At 44.7% G+C, this 22983-nt stretch overlaps 1 protein-coding gene across 1 annotated transcript in view; it reads right to left on the bottom strand.

Annotated features, from left to right (window-relative positions):
* Nucleotides 1–18102: 18102 nt before the first annotated feature.
* The window catches only part of PRRT4 (proline rich transmembrane protein 4), a 149811-nt gene continuing 144930 nt past the window's right edge, over nucleotides 18103–22983 (bottom strand). The window contains exon 3 of the mRNA XM_085653694.1: nucleotides 18103–22923. Coding sequence (XP_085509820.1) covers nucleotides 20966–22923 — 1958 coding nt within the window. The 3' untranslated portion in view covers nucleotides 18103–20965. The remainder of the gene's footprint in view (nucleotides 22924–22983) is intronic.

The following is a 22983-nucleotide window of genomic DNA, read 5'->3' as shown; positions in this document are numbered from 1 at the left end:
GAAGCAGCGGGCAGACACGGGCAGCAGAAGCAGCGGATCACGGTCACACAGGGGGCTGCGTGGCAGTGAGGGGAGCGACCTGCCTGGTGAACAGGGTCAAAGGTCGTTCTCTCTACCGCTGCGCGGCCTCCATATGAGGGGCAGAGGGAGGGAGGAGCAGCTGGGAGGTGGGAGCGGGGCGGCCAATGGGAGTCAAGGGGGCGTGGCCGCAGGGACGCAGCGGCGGGAAACAGCGGGGGAAACGGACGGACGGCGAGGGGACAGAGCGGGCACAGGGGAAAGGGCACAGAAAGCAAAAAGGGTTTAGTGGGAGAGAGGGCACACAGGCAAGAGGGCACAAGGGACAAGTGGTACAGAAGGCAAAACTGGGGCACACGGTAACGAGGGCACAAAAAGGCAAAAGGATGCAAAAACACAGCAACAAGGCACTCAAGGGGAAGCAGCGGGCAGACACGGGCAGCAGAAGCAGCGGATCACGGTCACACAGGGGGCTGCGTGGAGGTGAGGGGAGCGACCTGCCTGGTGAACAGGGTCAAAGGTCGCTCTCTCTACCGCTGCGTGGCCTCCATATGAGGGGCAGAGGGAGGGAGGAGCAGCTGGGAGGTGGGAGCAGGGCGGCCAATGGGAGTCAAGGGGGCGGGGCCGCAGGGACGCAGCGGCGGGAAACAGCGGGGGAAACAGACGGACGACGAGGGGACAGAGAGGGCACAGGGGAAAGGGCACAGAAAGCAAAAAGGGCACAGTGGGAGAGAAGGCACACAGGCAAGAGGCACAAGGGACAAGTGGTACAGAAGGCAAAACTGGGGCACACGGTAACGGGCAAAAGGACGCAAAAACACAGCAACAAGGCACTCAACGGGAAGCAGCGAGCAGACACGGGCAGCAGAAGCAGCGGATCACGGTCACACAGGGGGCTGCGTGGCGGTGAGGGGAGCGACCTGCCTGGTGAACAGGGTAGTATGCATCCCTCTATGCCCCATCACAAAAGATACCTCTTCAGGCCATTGAAGACTTCCTGTCAGTGGGTCAGCTTCGGGTGCTTCCACAGGAAGACGCAGATAAGTTAGGAGGGGATATTTCAAATGAGGAAATAAGAGCTGCCATTAAAAATAAGGCAGGCTGTAAGGTTCCTGGAGCTGTCGTGCTACCTGTGGAGTTCTTTGCCACTTATGGGAACACTTTGGCTACAAAATTAGTAGAATCCCATTACTAAAGCCAGGTTGCCCTCCCACGGATGTCAGAGCTTATCGGCCTTTGTCCATGCTTAATGTAGATTACAAAATACTTGGTGAAATTCTGGTGACTCATCTCTTGCCCAATTGCCTAGTTTAATTCACATGGATCAAACGGGATTTATTTCTGGGCGAAATACTGCACTTAATATCCGTAGACTCCTTTCACTTATTATTGAGGATTATGCAGACAAAGGGACAGCAGCTGTTATGGTAATAGATATAGAGAAGGCTTTTGATAGTTTGAGTTGGGACTTTCTATATCGAGTAATGGGTTGTATGGGGTTGGGACCTGGGTTTATATGCTGGGTCAAACTCCTTTATACGAGTCCGACAGCACAGGTTCAAACTGACAGAACTAGCTTGGCTTCATATGAGGAGAATGAGGTACTTGGCAGAGGTGTCCACTCGCCCCTCTATTGTTTGTGATTGTAATGGAACCATTGGCCAGCAGTTCTCATGCAGGGGGATTTTACCGTGGCTTAGAAGTTCTTTGGCAATCTCATTATGCTGCATTATATGCTGATGATATTCTATTGCTTCTCAGAGTTGTTGGATTGACCTGCCTGGCGCAATTGATTTGCTGAAGCACTTTGGGGCAGTTTTGAATCTGCACATTAATTGGCAGAAATTCCATCTGTTTCCACTTAGTGGGGACAACGGCCTTCCTCAGAACCAAATTGGTCTTACCTGGAACCCTACTTGTTTGAAATATTTAGGAGTTAACATAACCACCAAGACTTATTGGATGGTAATCTTAGGACAGCAATTGGAGCGCTTTGAAAAAGTATAAACTTTTGATCGAAATAGTATTAATTACTATTCCTACTCCATTTAAAATCCAACACATTCCCTGGTGTTGCACAGCCCCTACAGCAAGTCGTTGTAACGACCACTTTGTAATGGAAGCGCATTGTGTTGACAGTGTTGTAAACGCTGTTTCCCTTTATGGCTGGTAGAATAGCAGTGCCAAGATGGTGGTGCTTCTGAGACTACTTTTTTCTCTACCTTGCCAATATTGGTATCTCGCTGGGTGTTCCGAGAACTGCAATCACTACTTTTGTAATTGATTTGGGTGACTGGTAGGCACAGAGTGTCACTAGCTAAGGTGCAGCATCCTGTAATATGCTTCAAAGTCTGGCTGCACCAGACTTTGAAGCATATTACTTGACAGCACAACTGCAGTGGTTCAACCAGTGGATCTATTGTAGGTTTAATCCTGATGAAGGTGTTATTTGGTGCACCTCCTGACTTGAGGGACTTATTTATTTATTGCAGGTCCACTTGTTTCCCCAGAGGCGGGCACATGCAGCCTCCCTTGAGCTTATAGTGATATAGCGGTGTTACTTGCCAGCTCTGCCAGTTCGGTGATTGAAGAACGTGGCCAGTGAGGGGGCTTTGAGGGGGGCTGCAGGGTGGACTCTTATGGGTTAAACAGAATTGGAAATGTATATCAGTATGGAGAATTATGTTTATTCACAGACTTAGTAGAAGACTTCAGTATTCCCTTTGGGCAATTCTTGCTGCACCGGGCAATAGAAGTCACAATTAGGATACTGGGGAAATGGAGACCCGGAAGCTGCAACACACAAAGTCTGTCATCTGCTCTGTACAATGACAGGTCGTGTAAAAATGGTCATATCGTTGTGCCTTGCCATATGTGCAAACATTCTGTCTTCCCTCACACATCTGAAAATTAAATGAGAGACGGAGATAGAGATGCAGATTCCTTATATCGATTGGGAAAAGATCCTAGCAAACACAGCTGCTGTTTCCTGAAATGCCATATTCAAATTAATTCATTTTTCATTTTCTTCATAAAGCTTACCTTACATCTGGTGGGATCAATAAGATATATGCTGCTGCCACAGCAGCATGTCCAAGATGCAGGGAATACAGAGCACAATTGTTTCATATGCCCATTTTTGACTGACTATTGGGGGGCGGTGGTGGACTGTGCAAATTAAGTCATGCAAAGGGGTATTCCTTGCATACCTTTGGCTTGTCTCCTTGGTGGTTACCCATGCCCTAAAAAGCGAAAACCCACTACTAGATGTATTGATCTGGCATTGAATCTTGCAAGAAGACAATTGACAATGCATTGGAAATCTGCTGGGAGACCTCGAGACCTTAGATGAAGGGATGAGCTAGTTAAAAGGGCTTTACTTCAGAGTACAGTATTGTTTTGTGAATTGAAAAAAAAGGCGAGAGAAAACTGATTGAGCTAGAGCATGGGCGCAATTAGTTGATAACCTTTGAGTTCTGGACATGGGCTCAGATGCATTTGACAGCTCTCAGAATTAGCAGAAAGATTCTGAGAGGAAGTAATTGACTTTAATGAAGAATCTTGGGGTGTGAAGGGAGCTTAAAATCTGACAGCTGGGTAAGGGGTAACTTTAGGTTGGTGTTGGGGTTTGAAAGATGTGCACATTTTTGGGTTGACTTGCAATGTATTACAATTAGGGCTCCCGGTTGTATGGTATTTATTTTTTTAACACTTCCATCTCATTGGTATTTATCTTTTTTTTTGTGTTTTGAGAATAAATGGAGTCGTAAAATGGTATATTTCCACATTTATTTAACGCTTAGACGTGCACTCAGACATGGATGCCAGCCACGTTTTAGCAAATCAAGGAGCCACATATAACAAAACACTACACCCATAGGTGCAAATTAGTGTTATACTACAAATGCATGTTAACATATGCCTGTATTTAAGGAAATCTGATCCTGTTTTGTAAGTCCCCATTCTGTTTGTCTGCTCAGCATTTGCCTGGAATTCATGAAAGACAGCATGGTGAGTCACTCACAAGAGGCACAACTTTCAGTAATTTTCAGTTTTGAAAAATAAATACAGAAAGGAAACACATTCTTTTCTTTCTGTATTTATCTGTAAAAATCAGCAAAAACCGAAAACTGAGAGCCTTAATTACAATTAGGGCTCCCAATTTTATGGTATTTATTTTTTTACCATTTCTGTCTGTATTTATCCATATTTATTTTTTACAAATTTTATCTGTATTTATCCATATTTATTTTTGCTTTTGCGGAAAACTTACGCTGAAATTAGTATATTTCCACATTTATTTAACCAATAAATATGCACTCATGCTAGAATGTCTGCCAGGTTTCGGTGCTGTGAACACCCGCAGAAGGTATATCGGAGCACTTTTATGCAAATTTCAGTATTAACCTTGTGCATATCTACTGCTGTTAAAGACTCTTTACTAAAATTCCTTTCTTTTTTAACCCCCTTATCTCTTAATTAAACATCTATTGGCCTGGCAGTCACGGCAGACAGCATTTAGAATTACTCAAAAAGCAAACCAATTTCCTTTTTTATCCACATTTAAAAATAAATACAGACAAGAAAATGAATGTTTTCTGTCTGTATTTATCTGTAAAAATCAGTAAAAATGGAAAACAGGGAGCCCTAATTACAATGCATTGATATTTGTTTGATTCTGATGGCCAGTATTACTACGATGTATAAGCCATTATCTGTTTCTGTAGTAATAAGTGCTGCCATACACGTTATGTGTTTTGTGTTATCAGAAAATAATAAACTTTTGTTTAAAATAAAATAAATGTAACTATGGTGGTGCCTGAGTATCAAGTATGCATATTAGTGATATACCACTTACAATCTTTTATGCCTTCTGAAGCACAGACTTATTACTGGATGGTTGAGCAAATAAGACATAGGCATGAGAACAAAATATGCTATACAAGTTCAGAGCATTACATCAGGCAAATATTTTTTAGCCATCTGAGGTCAGTCACAAACAAAACATAAATAATAAACACGCCTACTAACTGATTAGTTACACATAGAGTTCAGAGAGATAACAGGCTGAAAAGTCCAATCCTTTCTCACTAGTATTGTTTTTATCTTTTGGGCCACACGAATTTGAACAAGCACCAGTTTCCTTTGAGACACAGAGGCAACTTAGATAAGTGTTCAGCAGTTTAACATATACTCAAAAAAGCGCTGTGGCGAGTTACCCAAAATGAGATCAGATGCAGCTTTTAATCATTTGGTTTGTACTCAAGCCTGAAATCAAAGAGCAGAGCGAAGAAATGTAATCTGGGATCAAGAAGCAGAGCGAAGACGAAAACGCTGAATATGCGGCAACCCAAATCTCTGGACGAATTCCAGCCCAAGGGATGCTGACGGAGAACGCCAAGAACCTCGAGGGAAGAACAGAAGTCAGGTAAGTATGAAGCGATTACAGGAAGTTGCAGGCCGAAAGGCTAGAACGGCAAGCTACTTCCTGTTCGACTGCACACTACTTATTGTCTGAGTGCTCCGCCAGGAGTCCGGTCCGGCAACAGGCACGCCTGACAATCCAGCTTTTCTGTACTCCCTGTCTCCTCTCACATAGGTGAATGGATGACTGAAGCCAAATACGTCTAGTCAAGAATACATCTGTTCACAAGTCCTGTCTCTTGATCCTTTCTTCTCTTCTCATTCCCCTTTCCTTTTCCTTTTGTACACCCAAACCTGAACCCTGTTTCTTTGTTGGTCCATCACTAGTGAGCAAGAGGCACTGTGTGATTCAGTACTGGATCTGTGGCGCCCCTTTGAGAGAAAAAATATTCCTTCATATAATTCAGTTGAAAAGATCATTTAATTACTATGAACATTATTGTCATTTTCACCTGATTACAACCTCAATTAAACCTTCTTTTTTCAGCGAATTTCTATGATTTTTTAAAATGTAAAGTAACATATTAAAATTCCTAACTATAATGTCATTTTAACTGTGTTTTTTAGTGAATTTCTATGATTTATATAACGTAAAGTAAAATGTCCATCACGGTGCAGAGTAAGGTTGAGCATAGGGCCTGGCCTGTGGCCCAGACCTACACCCAACCTCCTGCAGTCACCCAAATATCTTTGCCTGTTCATGGCATGGCTAGGCCCAGCACGAAACCCACTCTGGTATCTAACCCTCGCTGCGACATCTGGTTGGGCGCAGGGCCTAGACTGAGTCCTGATCTTGCAGCAAAACCCCTGCAGGTGCACATGGGTGAGTATGTGATGTATGAATATAAAGGGTGTCATTTTAAGTAAGACAGACCTACTTGTCTTTGTACAAGTGTCAGAACGCTAAAATATAAAAAGTGGGCTTGTTGTCTTTATAAAGGGGTCAGAATATTTACATGTATAAAGTAAACCTATTAACTTGGTCAGAAAGTCACCAATAATTATCATTAAATGTATATTATGTAAATTCACACATTGCAATGTTTAATAAAATTGATTGTCATAAAAAACCTTTTAATAAAGCCTTATTAAAAAATATACATTAGTATGTCTCTGAGGCTTTCTTTTAAAATTTTACAGGCCACAAACTGCAACCATAGAATTACCTCAAGGGGGCCCGCACTCCAGCTGAAGAGTATACAGCTCAGAGTGCTTGAAATAAATATGGTAAGCTCTCCCGGGGTCATGGATTTAATAACCCTGGAGACTTACTCTGTTATTTTAATGGTGCTGGGGGGCTGCTGCACTCCCTGCAGCCCTCCAAAACATTAAACAGTATTCTTGGGGGTGCACCTACTCCTACTAGAAGAACGACCGGGATCCAAGAATATAAGTAAATAGTCCTTACAGGGCATTATGGGGCGCACCTCGTCTGGAGCAGTGAATAATAAATAAGCGGCTCCTGCCACTCACTTATATTCCTTTTTTAATGTTTTTTTTTTTATGTTTTGTTTGCGACCTGGTGCCCATCCAGGGCACCCACACCTTTTTAAATGTTAGGGGCGCTAGGGGAGCCCCAAGGCCCTGCCAGCTCCTTGCAAGCAGGAGCCACCAATGTATTTTTTTAACTGGGGTCCCACCCAGGATGCCCCACAAACTTTTGCTTTGGGGGAGCCCATGGCATCCGCAGACACTCCAGATCCCCTGCTAGCACCCACCTTGGGTGTGTAGGGAGCCGGCATTGCTCCCACCCAGTGGGAGCAACTTTTCTTTCTGCTCCCGCCAGGCCGAAGCAATTCTGTGTTCCCTTACGTTGAAATGGCCCCAGAGGATGGGATCTTATGGGGCTCTGAGTCTCATGGAGGGAGCTGCATGCCACGCTTCACCTTTTTTTTTTTTTTTTAAATACAGCCCCAGATATGGGGTCCCAGGGTTTTTTGTAGGCTCGGGGGGCAGGGCACACGCCCCCTCCCCTTTTTAAATCAACTGGGCCAGGGAATGGGGTCCACAGTGCCTGGATACGGCCTGGGGAGGGGGCTGCATGCTTCCTTCATAAATTGATCGGCCCCGGGGGAGGGGCTCCTCGGGCCTAGAAATGGCCTTGGGATCTCATGAAAATGTATTGCAACCTCCATAAAACAAATTTGTTGGCCCAAGTAGGGGTCCCCCTATCAGGCCTAAAATGGCTGCTGTCACATCTTTGTTGATGTGGTGGCAGCCAATCAAATCTTTTCTGGAGACTTGAGGACTCAACTGATCCTATGCAAATATTTTGAACCTTAATTTTCAAAAACGTCTGAATGGATTTACATCAAATCATTAAAAGCACGTTTTCTGGACCAAAATCTAGCTTTCTGCCAAACCTGGTGTAATTCTGTTCAGCCATTTTTGAAGATTTGTCAAACTGCGCCAAAGTTATAACCAGACAAAAAATTGTTTTTCCTATGGTAACATGGTCCTGACTATAACTACCCAGTGGCGACTGCCACTGGGTAATATATATTCATACAGATATACTGATTGTACTATGCTCTTTTTTACCACTATTGCCTGTGGGGGTATGAGGGGGCTTGACTCAAGAGAGAAGAAGCCTCATGATGTTATCACGTTGGAAGAGTCTCGACTCACCGGTCAGCCGGGTACAGCAGGAATGATGCGTTGCTAATAGACCCTCTCCCCATAGGGGTGACACCCATGCATGCTCAAGAAACACCACACGTATACCACTCCTCTAGGGGGAAGGGAAAAAGGGGATAAAAGAACCAAAACTAAAATAATCTACTGCTGGCAGGCTCTGGCACGGGAGATCCTTGCTAGATATACAATCTCTGGTGAGGTTCCACCCCAGAGGCCCTGCAAGTGGGACAGAAGCACATAACACATCAGACGCGCGCTCTGCACCTACCTCCCCTTCTCTGAGCTCCCCCCCGCTTGCACACTTACAATGACCAGTCTTTACTTTCCTCATAGGTTGGCAGGTTGGTAAACATACTTAAGAATTCAGTACTGTTTTGTAGCAATGTTTATAGTACTTATCTGCGGGGGTTGCTGATGCCGAATGGAGAAGACGGAATCCTTCCTTGGTTACTTCACCAAGAAGTATAGATAGCGTATCTCTGCGAGCGCGACTACCAGCTTATCCCGGGTGTCCTTGGGGAGTCGGCACGGTAGTGGCTCACATAGGTAGGCAGTTTGCGCCCAAGAGAAAGGTCAGGGAGGAAGGGAACAGAGAGCAGAGTGCTCGCTGTCTATTGGAGGCTTTGCGGTCGTCACCGCGATGCAAGGGGGGTTGTCTTTTGGAGTCCGGGAGAGAAACGCGAGTCAACTCGCAATGCGCAGCTCACGTCTCCACCGGATAGGTGAGTGCGTACCACGCACTAGCCCCTAACACAGGAACTGGGAGCTGCGCTCGCAACGGAGAGTCTCGGGGTTATCCGCTCCGTGCAGCGCGCGTGGAGAGCGGCAGCTTCAAACACGGGCCTGACGCCCGCGGGGTCACCCTGAAGAGGAGAGGTTTGTCGCGGTGCTGAAACGTCCCGCTTCGGTAGTTGTAGGCAAGTCCAAGGGATCTCCGTCTGAGACCCGGAAGTACACAGAGTGACAAGCCCCGCGTTTCGGGTAGGCGGAGCTTATGTAGGCCACGCGCGGCTTGCACGAGGAGTCTGGGAAATGAAGTTCGTGCCTCCGTGACCTGGGAGGTGTAGTTCTCAGTCTTCCTGTCGGTTCTATGCCTACGCTGCGCCTCTACTAGCTCCTCCGTCCCTGAGCCCTGACAGTATCCCCTCTCCAGGTCCGGCGTCTCGACGGCCTGCCTGGCTTTAGAGGGTAACGGGAATGAAAACGCCGTAACAATAAGGGACAGTGGAGATTGGTTTTGGGTTCCAATGACCGCTCCTCCGGGCCGTACCCCTTCCACTCAACTAAGTAGTATACCCGTCCCCTGATGACCTTGGAATCTAGGATACACTGTACTTCATACTCCTCTTCCCCTTCTACCTCTATGACTGAAGGGCGGACCGGAACCCGTGTGTCGGGGTGACAGGGTTTGAGTAAGGAGACGTGGAACACTGGGTGGATTCGCCACTGTGGTGGCAGTGTGAGTTTCAAGGCGACAGGGTTGATGATTTTGGCAATCAGATATGGTCCTATGTATTTGGGCTGTAAGCGAGTACTGCCCTTGAGTCTTAAATGTTTGGTACTAAGCCACACCCGGTCTCCTACTTGATAAGCTGGTTCAGGCTTTCTCTTTTTATCCGCCTGTTTCTTGTCCCGCTCTTGAGCCTCTTTTAACTGTTCTTTGGCTGCGTCTAAGGTCTGTTTGAGGTGTGCATGATGTTCTTGTATAGAGGGGTGCGAGGAGGTTCCAGGACGTGCGAAAGGCAACATGTTGGGATGAAACCCTTGGAGACAGTAAAACGGGGAACACCCCAAGGAGGAATGGGACGTGTTATTGTATGCAAACTCGGCGGACCACAGTAAGCTGCTCCATTCTTCCTGATGTTGAAGGGTGAAGCACCGAAGGTATTGCTCAAGAGTCTGGTTAAGCCTCTCAGTTTTCCCATCAGTTTGGGGATGATAGCTGGAAGAGAGGCGGGCATCGATCTTCATGCTGTCACACAGGTGTCTCCAAAATTTTGATGTAAATTGGGTTCCCCTGTCGGTGATGAGGACTGATGGTACTCCGTGTAATTTAACAATGTTCTGCAGGAAGACCATGGCTGTGGTGCTGGAATTTGGTAATTTGGTAAGAGCCAAGAAGTGCCCCATCTTGGTTAGATGGTCGATCACCACTAGAATGGTGTCATACCCCTGACTGAGTGGCATCTCTACTATAAAATCCATTGACACGGTGTGCCACGGGGCTGGAGGAGTGGGTATAGGTCGCAGTAATCCACTGGGTCTTTGATGTTGTGCCTTAGCTTGTGAACAAATGGAGCATCGTGACACATATGTGGCTACATCCTTATGTAGCGATGCCCACCAAAAATATCTGGATAGGGTCAGTCCCGTTTTATGTATTCCAGGATGTCCCCCCAAGGGGGAGTCGTGAATCCATTGTAACGCCTGTTGTTGGAGACTCCTGGTAGGCAATAGGATTTTGTTTTCATGGAACAGGTATCCCTCCTTCACATGTCGTTGTTGGGGGGCTTCTTGGATCCAGGAAATGGGATCGACTGAGGAGGAGTGTTCCTTTAGTTCAGTACAGAAGTCGTGAGACGAAAGTATTGCCACCGTCTCTGGTGGAAAGGACGCCCTTTGCATGATCACGGGAGGTTCTTCTTCTTTCTTTCATCTGGGGTAAGAGGTCCTCTGATCCCACCTATCTGCATGGGTTCGCTTCCTTCTGTGCCAGGGGTAGTGCTCTCGTTGGGAGTGCGGGAGCGGGGCGTTGGGAATCGAACCTCTGGGCGCTGTTTATCTCCTTTCCTCTCTAGGAGTCTATGATCGAGTTGGACGGTGAGATCGATTAGTTCGTCACAGGCTGAGGGCAACTGTACCACCTGGGCCAAAATGTCCTTTAGCTCACTTCTCAATCCTTGGTAGTACAGTGAGGACCGTTTTTCCATAGGCCAATCTGTTTCGGACACAAGTCTATTGAAAGTCGTTATATAGGTAAGCAAGTCTTGACTTCCTTGCTTCAAGGTGAGCAATTCTCTGTCCAAGGAAAGGAGATGCGCCTTCCTATCAAATAGTTTACGCATCTCGTCACAGAAGGTGTCGAAATCTCTCAAGATTGGGTCGTTTCTTTCAATGAGGGGAAAGGACCAACTAGCAGCATTCCCACCCAGATAGGACATGACGAATGCGGTCTTGGTTTGATCGTTATGGAAGATCTCGGGCTTACATAGAAAATGTAATTTGCACTGCCCCAGGAAAATGCCAAATTTCTTTGGGTCGCCATAATATCTTTCGGGAGGTGCCAGAGGCAGGTGTGGGGGTTGGAGGACCTGGACAGTCGAGGGACTAGCACCACCCCCTGTCGCTCCTCCTCCCATCCCTTGTTGAGTGGGTGGTGGTAGCGTTCACGGTTTGATGTACTGAGACCCCCGCCCTTCGCTAACCCCCTGACGAGATATCCCTGCAACCTCTCTTCTCATCGTACTCATCTCATTACGGAGTTCTATGTTCTCTCCGCGAAAGGTTTCTACTTCCAGTCTTAAGGCTGTTAACGTTTCCAACACCGAACTAAGTACGGTGTTAGTATCCATCGTTCGGGCTGTACGTAAACGTGGGCTTGTCACTCTATCACGTTGGAAGAGTCTCGACTCACCGGTCAGCCGGGTACAGCAGGAACGATGCGTTGCTAATAGACCCTCTCCCCATAGGGGTGACACCCATGCGTGCTCAAGAAACACCACACGTATACCACTCCTCTAGGGGGAAGGGAAAAAGGGGATAAAAGAACCAAAACGAAAATAATCTACTGCTGTCAGGCTCTGGCACGGGAGATCCTTGCTAGATATACAATCTCTGGTGAGGTTCCACCCCAGAGGCCCTGCAAGTGGGACAGAAGCACATAACACATCAGACGCGCGCTCTGCACCTACCTCCCCTTCTCTGAGCTCCCCCCCGCTTGCACACTTACAATGACCAGTCTTTACTTTCCTCATAGGTTGGCAGGTTGGTAAACATACTTAAGAATTCAGTACTGTTTTGTAGCAATGTTTATAGTACTTATCTGCGGGGTTGCTGATGCCGAATGGAGAAGACGGAATCCTTCCTTGGTTACTTCACCAAGAAGTATAGATAGCGTATCTCTGCGAGCGCGACTACCAGCTTATCCCGGGTGTCCTTGGGGAGTCGGCACGGTAGTGGCTCACATAGGTAGGCAGTTTGCGCCCAAGAGAAAGGTCAGGGAGGAAGGGAACAGAGAGCAGAGCGCTCGCTGTCTATTGGAGGCTTTGCGGTCGTCACCGCGATGCAAGGGGGGTTGTCTTTTGGAGTCCGGGAGAGAAACGCGAGTCAACTCGCAATGCGCAGCTCACGTCTCCACCGGATAGGTGAGTGCGTACCACGCACTAGCCCCTAACACAGGAACTGGGAGCTGCGCTCGCAACGGAGAGTCTCGGGGTTATCCGCTCCGTGCTGCGCGCGTGGAGAGCGGCAGCTTCAAACACGGGCCTGACGCCCGCGGGGTCACTCTGAAGAGGAGAGGTTCGTCTCGGTGCTGAAACGTCCCGCTTCGGTAGTTGTAGGCAAGTCCAAGGGATCTCCGTCTGAGACCCGGAAGTACACAGAGTGACAAGCCCCGCGTTTCGGGTAGGCGGAGCTTATGTAGGCCACGCGCGGCTTGCACGAGGAGTCTGGGAAATGAAGTTCGTGCCTCCGCGACCTGGGAGGTGTAGTTCTCAGTCTTCCTGTGGGTTCTATGCCTACGCTGCGCCTCTACTAGCTCTTCTGTCCCTGAGCCCTGACAGATGTCCTGCCTCTCTTTTAACAAGTAGCAATATATTGCGTATTATATTCTGTGCATATGTGATTTATGCTATGGCACTTTTCATGTTCATTTGTATTAAAAAGAATCTATTTATCCAAACCAGGGTGAAGGGCTCAAGTTAATGCAGTATGATAAAATTGTAACGAAGGGCCCATTCCACCAGAGCCAAGGCTTCTACCACTGGCACATGGATTGCCTGTTCTTGATATCTGTCAGGCTGCAATATGGGTATCAGTGTATACATTCATGACACACTATTGCCTTGACAGCCAGGTCTGATGGGGAGGGAATGTTGTCCTCTCTGTCCCGCAGGACTTTTTGATCAGAGTCCATTCCACAGAACCACCACCGGGAGGTGCTGCTTGGTATCTATTCTAAAAGTGAGGAATCTACTGCCAGAAGTATCCATCAGAAGAACAAGTTACTTAACATAGGTAAAGCTCTTTCTGGAGGATACTCTATTTAACTCCACATTCCTCATTGCCCCCCTGACTCACCATTCTGTGGAATGGTCTCTTATTCCCATCTAAAAAGGTTCCAAGCTAAAGATCTATACACTGGTACCTTATTGTTGAGGTCCACGTCCATGGTTGCAGACTGAGTTCAAGAAAGCAACTGACATCGATGTGCAGGGATGCCGCTTATATGACTCTCTATCATCACTTCCAGGGCAGAACAAATCAACACAGAGTTGCATGGTGCCACTCCTGGTACATGGAAGCAATGCTGTGTGTTCCAGATCCAATCTGGCATCTGGGGAAACTCAAGAAGTGAGGAATCTACAGTTAGATAGCGTTTGCACTAGAAAGATCTTAGTCAGAGGTAAGCAACTTGGTCATAGGTGTGTTCTTAAAGAAAATCGTTGCAGTCTTGTATGAATTATGCAATTGCCAAATAAACTGTCATTTGAGTAGCTGCATCTATGGCTGTTTGCATGTATTGAACTTACAACACACATGACCTTAATAATAGCACAATACCTAATGATAAAATAGCTGCTGCATGTGAGACTAGAAGCAGCATCATACATTTTCTCTAAGACCCAGAGTGTTGGAAGAAGTGTAAAAGAACAAACAGGGGGCTCTGGGACAAATCTGAACTTAAGGCAACTATTGAATAAGTTAGAAAATCTTTCAGAACAGGAAGCCAGTAAATGGTTGGAGACCACCTCAGTGTGGAACTATGTTGATGCAGGCAGAGTGCATAGAGGACTGCTAATCTTTATATTTCCCTATTGCAATAATCATGGTCCAAAGATACTGGAGGAATGAGCAGAAAACTCTGCAGCCTCTTCACTAAGGGTGCTATAAATGCTTATTACATTTGCATGGAGTGATAGGAGCAGAATTCTGGAAGAAATGTAATAAGCACCAGGAATTACTTAAAAGTCAACAACAAGAGGCAGATAAGAAATGTATGTCTGAAATAACCAAAGGACTTGAGACAATGGAAAAAGGTATACAAAAGCCACAAAACAAAATCAATGGAAATTTTTGCATGACTTGGAGAATTACAAATCTGGGTGCATACTGACAGTTAATAAAAAATATAAGAATTTATGTAATGAGTACAGACGGAAAAAAAACAAATGACAGGAAGTGATCATTTCTGATGCAGATTCTGACATATATTACAAAAGTGATATTTCAGAAAGAGGGAAAACAAGTGTATCAAAAGGTGAATAACTTCAAAAAAGGACTTTTGTAATACAAATTTTTCCTCTTGACATGAGGATATAACCAACAGGAGGGGACAGAGGGAGACCAAAGAAGGGAGAGGAAACATCATAAAAGCAATCAAACCAGAAGAAGGTGCAAGAAGAAATATGGAACAAGAATAAAACAAGGGTGGCGGAGGACAAAGGGACAAAAGACAAACAAGATCTGCTTAAAATTGCACAGAAAACAGTGGTAAATTTGTCAGATAGATAATTGAGCAATGATGAAATGATAGCATTAAGTTTTGGTTTAGCCTTTTGCCCCCCAGCAAACAGCTTTTTTAAATTGTATTTGCAAATTGAATTTGTTGAAGGCTCACAAATAGAAAACGTTGAAAACAACTGATACTTCCATTACACCTGAGCATTGTCAAGAATCCAACTTAATTGTTGGGGATGTTGATATACTTATGACTCAGGCTGGGATTGACAGTGAAACTTATGTACGTATTGATGGGGATTATACTGACTATGAATCACTTATGACAATAGGTGTCCAAGTGGTCTAAAAACTAAATTGAAATTCTGACCTTTTTTACCATATGATTCAACTGATTCCATCCATAACATGTTAATTAATGATTTGCAAAACACTCTTGTCCATGACTTCATAGAAAAACTATTTAATTGGATACCATTACTTAGAAACTATTTCACCTAAACCGTTTGATAGAAAGTTGCTGGATGAATATCACTTACCATTTCATAGAAACCAACTCACAGAATGTCTTTAATTTCTAAACTGGTGTGTGCATACTTTTTAAGGTATGAATATTACACATCTTACTTTAGGAAGCATTTTTGTCAGAGCTATTTATTTCCGTGCTTTATTTCAGAGGACATTACTTTAGTTTTATATCTGTATGTTGTCAATTACTTCAGAAGCTTTTAATTCACTGACTCCTCACCTTCTCTAAGCATCATCCATTCCTAACCCCCTCACAACCCTTAAACGTGATTCATTTTTGCCCCTAAAGGCCCCTCACAATGCCTAATTTACAGCCATCTCTGAACCCTTAACACCAATTAAAACCCTAAAATCCACCCATCCTGAACCCTAAAACATTTTCTGCCCTTAAAGGCCGCCCATCCCGACCATTAAAATCCCTCACCACCCCTAAACTCTGCCCATACGTAACCCTAAAAAACCCTCAACACTTCTCAATTCTATCCATTATTGGATCTTAAAAACCTCTCGCCAGCTTAAATCCTGCCCATCCATGAACCCTCAACACTCCTACACTCCAACCTTCCCTGAACCCTAAGAACCCCTCACCAGCCCTGATCTCCATTCATCAGTGAACCCTAAAAACCCTTCACCACCCTCCCCACTCCTAAACTCCACCCATTCATGAATCTTAAAAGCCCCTTTCTGCAACTGAACTTCACCCACCTCTCATCCCTAAAACCCCTCATGACCCAACCCGGAACTCAAAAACACTACTTCACTATGCCTAAAGCTAATTTTAATATCATTTTGGTTCGTTCCTTAAAATTACCTGTCCTTGAAAATGTTGTTTTACATTTTTGATTCTTTTTTACTTTTGTGAAATTGTGTTTCCCTAAAATTGGTTCTCCATGATTTGGTTTCCTCCACTGTGGTTTCTCAGTTATTGTTTTTAAATTAAATCACATAAATCATAAAAAAACAAGACAAAATAAACATTATTTTGAAAACATTCACCAATTTATCTTTGTGCAGTGGTAGGCATTATAATCTTTGCAGATAAATAACCATTTCTTATTCAAACTTTCTGACAAAGATGGAAATCTGGTGATAATGCCTAAGAAACTGTATTTATAGGAAGTAATGAGACAGATGACTGATGATAATTGTTATCAGGAAATTAATAGATGGGGATATGTGACAACTATTAATATCTCCTGGGATTTAGTAATTGACTGGAGAGATTGAGGCTTGGTAGATATAGAAGAATTTAGATCTTTGAAGTGTGAAACTTACAAACCACAAGCTTTATGCCTCTTACCTAAACTACATAAGAATGTGAAGAGATCTGCATGGCAACCTATTGTATTTTTGAAAGGCAGTTTATTAGACAATATTTTGATCACTTTTTAAGATCTTTTTTTATATGCCCTTCCATCTTATATTAAGGATATTATGAGCTTTCTTGTTAAGATTGAGGAAAACTAAGGGCAAAATTACGTGCTGCATATGGTTATAGATATTACTGCTTGTACACTAGTATTGCACATAAAGATGGGATCTCTGTATTCAGAAGTTTCCAATGGCAAAACCTCTGCACTATTTCTCACATTCGAAGATGATACAGACTATGATATATTTTTGTTTAAGCAAAAATATATTTTGTTCAATTACAGAATATTTAATCAAACATGGGAAATGGCAATGAGCACCTGCTTCCCCCCCCAGCTAAGCCAGTCTTTTGATGGGCTGGTTGGTTGAGCAGCTGACTAGTCACAAGCACTGGTGAAATATACAGAACATGTTAACACATTGCTATGGTTTACAAAAGACCTGTTTATCATCTGGACGGTTCCCAAGAGTTTTACACATGAATATGTTGGGATACTGAACGAAATAATTAATATATGCAATTTACCAGTACCTTTAGCAAACTTTTATAGAATGCTTGGACAGAACAGTAGTGGTTACTGACAAAACGATATCTACAGAACTGTACCGTAAACCAACTTCAAGACATGGCTACTTTACTTCAAGCTCATGATAGCCATCCCAAACTGCCCAAATGAAATATCCCCTATGAGGAATTACTCAGAGCAGAGTGAAATAGTAGCACCAAGAAAATCTATGAGAAGGAAGACAGAGAACGAAGAACCCGTTATTCCAAGAAGATTAAAAAATAAGAGCTACCCACATTGGGTTCTAGATATAGCTATTGAAAGAGTAAGCAAGAAAACAAGGTTGGATCTTCTGGATCAGAGAGAGGAAAATAATTCACCAAAGAATGAGATAAGACTTAAAAACACAAAATAGTCAGCCCAAAAAGGAGATGTAACTACTCAGAAAATACTGGACCGTTTTAAAAGCAGATAATGCTATTCATGGACCTGTGACTACAATCCCTATAGGATTACCTATAGGCGAAGTAATTTACTTAAAGATAAACTAGTAAGGAGCAACATAAGACAGAATGATGCGGTGAATCACAACATTCAAGTTTTTTTATATGATGGCTGTAAAATATATAAACACTCACATTAGAATAGCGCACTGGGGCACAATTCATGACTATGAGTGAGCTATAATATAGTGATACTTAGAACAGAAAGTTAAACCGACTGAGAGACAAAACCATTTATATGTTAGTGATTGAGAGTAACATAATAACATATTAATTCATCGCCCCTTAATTTTGATGATACACAACTGCCTGTGTATTAATTATTATGTATGTTATAAACATTGACGACCTGCATTGTATTCTTTATGTGATAAATGGTTGCCGGGACAGCATTTGTTAGAATGGACGTTCATCCATATAACATACAACACTCTTTCACATATTAGACATTAGACACACGTTTAAAAAATACTTTAATGTATGCTTAACTTAGAATTTCCTCTTCCTTACACAGTCTTGCTTGGCCAGGGGACATGGAGCACCAATTCAAATGGCAGTTTACGGATGTGGCCACATACATTTTGGCATTAAAATTATCAGTCCATGGGCGCACCAGAGGAAGAATAAATGGCCAGGGCAAGCAGAAAGGAGAATACAACACCGGTCTTGGCACATTCATTGTCTTTGTGATCCCTATCCGAGCTAGAACAATCAGAAGCTGCGAAGGACAGTCATTTGGCGCTCTTAGATTGGCCACAATTCAATCTGGAATGATGATTTACATGTGAACATATGTCGGTAAATGTTTGGTCTCTTGTGCTATTTCACTGTGTGTTTTTGAGGATAGTCATATTCATGAAAATTAATATCCTCACCACACTTCCCTTTGAGCAGGTGACTCTGCTGGCATCAGGGGCCTTACAAGGACTGAATTTCCGACCTCTGACCCCAAATTTGCCAAGATGGAAGACATGAATAGCAAATCAAAGATAGCCTGAAAGGAAAAAAGAGGTAATTGAGTAGTTTTAAAATTCATAATATTGCACCATTATTTCCAAAAATAGTCATGAGCAGGAATTTCCTTGGACCCCTGCATCAAAGCTTTAATGTCTAAACTCAGGGCCAGTTCCTATAACATTTCAAAATGTGCTAGAGTCTCACACTGAAGAGGACTCATTGCTTTACCATTCGTCTTCTTTGCCACTATGTGTGGCATCTCCATAGTGTGTTGTAACATGTACCTTCGGTTTTAGATTACACGCATTCACTTGGAAACATTGCACACTCTTGGATCCCGAACTTTTTGGCTGAGCCTGGACCTTCTGCAGGACTGATCACAGAATGATTTACTTGTTTGACCATGAAAAATACATTGTTTATCAAAAGTATCAGTTTGGCACTTCTTTCTAGTGGTCGCATCACAGACTAGAGTTATATGGTCACCAGAGCTCTAGTCTGTTTATTGGGGGAATTACATTTATTAAGAAAAAATCCAGGACACAAATTCATTCAGACTCTTTCAGTTATGCCTCAGTTGGAAATTCATAATCAGTGAAGTGTTGTTTTAACATCACCGGCCTTATGCACTTCAAGGAAGTCTCAACGATTCCAGCAGTAATAGCCTCGTACTCCATGATAGACTCTCACCTGACCCTCTTAAGACAGACCTCAATAGAGTCTCTTATTTTTTCTGCCTGTGACCTCAGATACCTTAACTGAACTCTACACCTTATTCATCATTTCTGACCCACAAAAATGGCTTTGAACGCTTCAATGTGGGAATTTCACTATGAACAGATAAGCATCCTTCAATGGAGTCTCGACCATCCTCCATCACTAGCGTCTTTCTCATTTGTCACTCCCATTCCAGGCCTAATCCACTTTAATGAAGTCTCGGTCTTACCCAGATCCATTCACCTACCCTGCAAACTTCAATGACTTTTGCTCATTCCTAATCCTAATCAAAACCACTTTGATCGATACTCACCAAGTCTGCATCCTGCCCCCATACACTTCAATAAAGACTTGCTCGTTCGCCATTCTTGGTCCAATTTACATTAGTGGCAGCTGACCAATTCCACATTACCGGGACACAAGCTTCAATCGAGTCCCACAATTTCCGCATCTTCAACTCCATACACTTTAATTCACCACACCTGTCCGTATACAACCTAATAGTGCTCTCCTATTTCCCATCACCAGCCACACTTAATTCAATGACGTTTCACCTATTCTCCATCAATGCCCCACACACTTCTACAGGAGTCTTATTTCTTCCCTTTTCCTCATGGTATGCATTTCAATGGAGCCTCACTGATTCCATAGATCTGTCCCTGTACGTTTCAATGAAGACTTGCTCCTTTGCCATTCTTGGCTTCATACGTGTTAGTGGATGTTCAGACTTTTCCCATTATTAGCATTGTATGTTTCAAAGGAGTTTCACCCATGCCCTGTCACTGTACCAACACACTATCGATTTCAATGGATTGATGCCCATTCCCGTAATGTTCCATGTTCACATCCACGGCACGCGTGACGTTCAGTAGAGTGATGCTATTTTACTCATCAGTCTGTCTGACCATTTCTGCTCCTCGATGAGGAAAGCCAGCAAGTCTCCTGATCACCAGGGTCCTGAGTCGAAAAGATCTTTCCTTGAGCATCTGTGACTTACTCCTGAATAATACAAAGGAGTAAATCACACCAACTCTTGGAAAAATGGCTCTGAATGTGACTCCAAGAGATGTGAAACTCCAAGGCATGTGAAAGTCTTCTCTTCCCATCCTGCTCTGTTCGTTACTAGCCCTTAGATTCCACCAAGGAGAGCTCACATACATCACTGTGCACAACATGTAGCTGTCTTAACAAACCACAGAGATAGGGCTGAGCCTGTATGCCCTTTCATGGCACAAGGTCGTTTTACAATGTTTTCTTTATAAGAAACATGCAACATCTCATTGTATCAGTTCCAACGCAATGGTTTACAGTAGAGCGGAGTAGAATACCATCTGTTTTTTCATTGTTTCTGTCCTTCCACTTATACAGAATAACTCCAAAACTATTATGGCACTGATGTATGTTGCATTTTCTGTCTCCATTATTGCCTGAACAGTTTGATATGTTTCTCATGACGTGCATCGGAACACCCTGGACTCCAGCCGCAGAAGAGTATACTGGTAATGCCGACTGGTATATTTATGGCACATGGGCACTAACGCATGCTTCGGTCATGGCGGTTCTGGAAACTATCCATGGCAGTAACAGTGGCTGGTCATGATGTTTGTACAAAATGGGGTCAATAATTCACAAGTCAATAGTTTCACTGTTGACGCTGAAAGTATCAATCTGTCGGCACACGTCCATCAACTGCTCTTGGAGGTCCATGCTGCGATGACCCAGAATGTCCAAAGAATCTTGGGACGGTGGGGCCAATGCTCGGTACTGCCCTTGTGCTTGGGAGGAGCGGGTCAGATTGGCCTGCGAGAGGTTCTTGAAGGCATTGGTATCAAAGCTGAACGATGAAGTGTGCCCCATCTTCTCTGTGCTTGAACACAGCACCAGTGAGGAGCCATCTAGAGACAGCTTGTAGAGGGAGCTGGACTGGCTGCCACCACCGCCCCTCCATAGTCCTGGAGGAGACACAGTGGTGTCCTGCCTGCTGGCATGAGCGGCTGACACCTCTGCAGGCAGTGCAGTCTCTATTTCCATGCATGAGGAGGTACGGTAGAGGCCGCGGTCTGAAGCCTTTTCCAAAAAGAGGTGGGAGTCTGGGAGTGCGGCGCTCTTGATGTTTAGAGATAGGCTGCTGGACAGAGCCGGGCCATGGAAAAGGCTCTTGAGAATTAGTGCTTCGCCAAAGAGGGCTTCGTCAATGCTGCGCCGGAGGTTGATTGGTGAAGGTGGCCTGAAGTCCACTGTGGAGTCACTGTCTAGCTGTACGCTAATGAATGACGAGTCCTTTGACCCATAACTGTTCTTGAGGTTCAGGTCAGAGGCCCCCAAGTCCATGCTCTTGTTGCTGTGGTACATCAGGTCAAGATCCTCCCCACTGCTGAAACGTTTCTGCACCAATGCATATAGTGGCAGGAACTCTGAATCACTGCGAGCAATGGTTTCACATATCATCAGCTTCTCATGCTGGGACTCTGCCCAAGCGCAGTTGTTTGGAAGAATAGGAGCCTTCATGTTAACATGACCTGGGGATAGGCAAAATAATTTGGTCCAGCACTGAAACCTAGGGAGTTCACGAGAGCAGAAAACCGGGTAGATACTAACAAGAGCCAATGGGACACACATGCCTACTTCACACAGCCTGATCCCCAGCTGCATGGCCCACCACAGCCAAGGGGTGAATAGAAGAGAACCCCCATATCCCAAGGCATAAAGCATGGCATATAACTGGAGCCCTGCATTGAATAGTCCAAATATGGCAGAGAACAGACCAGTCTGTGCAGCTCTGTTCCAATCCTCAGCGTCTGCAAAGGGGCACCTTCGAGGGTACCCTTCAGGTGGCATGGAGCACTTCAGGTCATACAGCTGCACATTGTCTGGTTTCACCAGGCAGTAGAAGATGAAGAAGGCCACAGAGAGAATGGCAGCCCAGCCTACAAAGACTCCCCGTGAGATGAAGAGGAGGAATGGGAATTGGTGAAGAAGATCTACAGCAATGATAGCTCCCATGGAGATGAAGAAGTGCAGGAACACAATAGTGGCCAATGCGCATGGGTGCTGGTATCTGGAATTGGATAGCTGAACTCTGGACCTCATGGACAACAGAAGGAAGACCACACCCAAAGAGGAGGTTAGGCAGGGGAAGGTCACATCATACAATAGAAGGGTTGTAAAGGCAGGGAGTCTTTCCTGGTGGCTGTAAGCATCGTAGAACATAGAGAAGGCCCGGCTGCCACCAGCAGAGATCAGCAGGAGGTCAAGGACCACAAAGAAACGGCAGCCGAATGGACAGCGAAAAGGGAGGCACAAGAGACTCAGCAGAGAGATGAAAACTACCCCCCCAAACAGAGCCCCTATACCATAAATGTGAATCTCCCAGGCCAACCCCCAGTCGGCTATTGCGGAGTTCCAGTCAGAGTGCAGAGTGATGAAGAGAGGCGGGGAGGGCAGAAAGTAAGGGCTGGTGTCTGTTGTGATCTCCATGGTACTCTGCGTTGTGGAAGGGCTGCAGTCTTCAGCTTTTTCTGGGTCACACACTGACCCTGTGGATGATGCAGTTGCAGGAGCACCATCATCCGTTTCTCCTGGAGCTGGAAAGACAAGCAGAAATGTATGTTTATCAAGATTATGACAAATGTTCAACAAAGAGA

This window comes from Triturus cristatus, chromosome 4_1 (assembly GCF_964204655.1).
Source record: "Triturus cristatus chromosome 4_1, aTriCri1.1, whole genome shotgun sequence".
NCBI lineage: Eukaryota > Metazoa > Chordata > Amphibia > Caudata > Salamandridae > Triturus > Triturus cristatus.
Note: the sequence above shows the minus strand (reverse complement) of the source record. Positions and strands in the feature narration are given on the sequence as shown.